Source organism: Acanthisitta chloris, unplaced genomic scaffold (genome assembly GCF_000695815.1).
Source record: "Acanthisitta chloris isolate BGI_N310 unplaced genomic scaffold, ASM69581v1 scaffold7629, whole genome shotgun sequence".
Taxonomy (NCBI): Eukaryota; Metazoa; Chordata; class Aves; order Passeriformes; family Acanthisittidae; genus Acanthisitta; species Acanthisitta chloris.
Window position 1 is genome coordinate 32,593 of NW_008689721.1, and position 2,278 is coordinate 34,870.

General features: G+C 54.4%; 1 protein-coding gene across 1 annotated transcript in view; it reads right to left on the bottom strand.

Moving 5' to 3' along the window:
- The window catches only part of LOC103808727 (receptor-type tyrosine-protein phosphatase V-like), a gene marked incomplete at its 5' end in the record, with an annotated part of 33,205 nt that extends 31,177 nt beyond the window's left edge, over window positions 1-2,028 (bottom strand). Inside the window, one exon of the mRNA XM_009081528.1 lies at window positions 1,965-2,028. Within this exon, the coding sequence (XP_009079776.1) occupies window positions 1,965-2,028 (64 nt within the window). The remainder of the gene's footprint in view (window positions 1-1,964) is intronic.
- Between the last annotated feature and the right edge of the window lie 250 nt (window positions 2,029-2,278).

Sequence of the window (2,278 nt, forward strand, 5' to 3'; positions counted from 1 at the left end):
CTGCAATAGTCTCTGCTTCTGTGTGGGCTCTGATAAAGGAAGGGGCAAAGATCCAGACACTGAATCCCCCATCCTGCCCAGTGCAGAGGTGACATGGGAAGAATGGGACACTGCATACATGGAGAATATGTGGGGCCAGACTTGCTCCAGTCCCCGCTGAGGTGTGTCTCTGCCTCGGCCATGCTGCAGCAGTGAGGTCAGTGCTGTGGTTGCAGGGCCAGCACTGCAGCACCCCAATGGAAAGCATCTGGGGACAGGGAAGTGGTGTACAGGGCTTGGCCTAATTGGTGGGTCAGTGGCCAGAACTGCTACTGAATCCCTCCTCTTAGAGCTGCTCAGGAACCACCTACACAACAGCAACCAGACAGAGCCTGTCAGTTGGGGCCAAGCTGGCAGCATGACCTGGGCAGGCTCCATCTCTGCCTGCCCATGCCTCCAGCAGATTTCAGACACCCCCATTCCTAGCTTTGCTGAGTCATAGAATCATTTAGGTTACAAAAATCCACTAAGATCATTGAGTCCAACCATTCCTTCGGTACAGCCAAGTCCAGCACTAACCCATGTCCCCAAGTGCCACATCCACAGATGATGCTGAACTTGCAATGGCTCTCAGCCTTTGGAAAACACCAAAACAGCTCTAGTACTAATAATACATTTGTGCAATAATTAACACTCAAATTTGTGGTGCACATGTTGTGACAGACTTACATGGGGTCTGGCATGGCAAGAAAGCTTGAACCAAGCACAGTGACTGCCCCAGAGGTCTGCCTAGGGGCAACCTTTACACAGCCAGGGAGGAGCAGTGTGGGGTGAGACCAGGGACAGAGGCATCTTTGGCACTGCCTAGGAGTTGTATGTGTCCTTCCCACAGAGCTGGACACTTTCAGAACTACATGCAACTTCTGTTCCATGCAATGCTGTGGTTTGAAGCCTGCTGACATGCTGAGAGCTTCACTCAGCAGGTGAGGGCAAAAGCACCTGGGGATGTTAGATAGACACAAAAAGGAGCATTACCCTGGGAAAGGCCTAGTCAGTGCCATTCCTGAGCAGTTCGGGTGCTGATTTAGGATCAGACTGCTCAAGAGGAGTTAGTTGAATGTAGCTGGGTGTCCATGGGTCAGGGGTCTGTACCTGGGCCAGCTGCCCAGAGCTCCCCTTGTTGTCAGCAGATACCCAGAGCACAGGGCAGGGCTAACCTGAAGGCACCTCATGGGACTATGCCCTGCATGGAGTTCAAACAGGGACGGTTTGTCACTGTAGGCTCTTTCTTATCTCATGAAGGTGTGAGTTCTCCACCCGTGTTTCTCTGCTTCCCTTGGGTTTCCACCAGCCCTCATCACTTGCCTCCCTCTGTCACCTTCCTCACCTCTGCAGCACAAATGTAGCTAAAATGGGCCAGAGGCACTCTGCAGCCCCAAGGCCCATGACCCCAGCCCTGCTCGTGGCCCCACAGGTAATTTCCACTAACCACATCACAGCCAGCCACATCGAGGTACACCCTGTGTGCTGACAAGTGCCTGTGGATCATCCAGGAGAGTTCTCACTAACACAGGCTGGTGCTGTGTGGGCACTGTGCTGGCTCCAGGCCCACAGCAACTGTGGGGCTGACCCACAGAGTATGACCCTGCCCAGGCAACTGCAGGGGCTCCGAGCAGAGCACCTATAGCTGTCATATTGCTGAGGCCACCTAATGGTCCATGGCAGGAGAGAGATTGGAGCCTTGTCCATTTCTTACAGTACACCCCATATCGCTGGTTGCTGGTAAATGATGGGGCTGACTCCCCCTTCCCTGGCTATGATCTGCAGCCTGTAGGAAGCCTAAAGCAGAGTATTTACAAAGCCACTCTTAACCCCAAGAGTTCTGGTCCAGCACATCTGCTCATCTCACTGCTCCAGGCACCAAGACCATCCCACTGAGACCACTCCACCTTCTGCTGCCAGGGAGCCTCATTCCTGTGACTTACCTCTGTCACCATGTGCATCCTGTCCCTCCAGCCCTGCCCATGCTGTCCGGTTGCATCCTTCACCCTGGGGAATTGAAGGTGTCAGGTGAGAGAGGGGCAAGGTGAGGGGGCTGATCTGAGACCAATGCCTGGGAGAGGTGCCCTGTGCTGGTCATGCTGGCCAGGCAAGTGTTCCACCCCACCATGGCACCCCTTTTCCCAGGAGAGCCAAGGCAGGGAGGCAGACTCGACAAACACAACTTGTGGGCTGCCCTGGCCTTTTGCACAGACTGCAGACCAACACAGGGCCATGCCCACAAGAGAAGACCCCATCA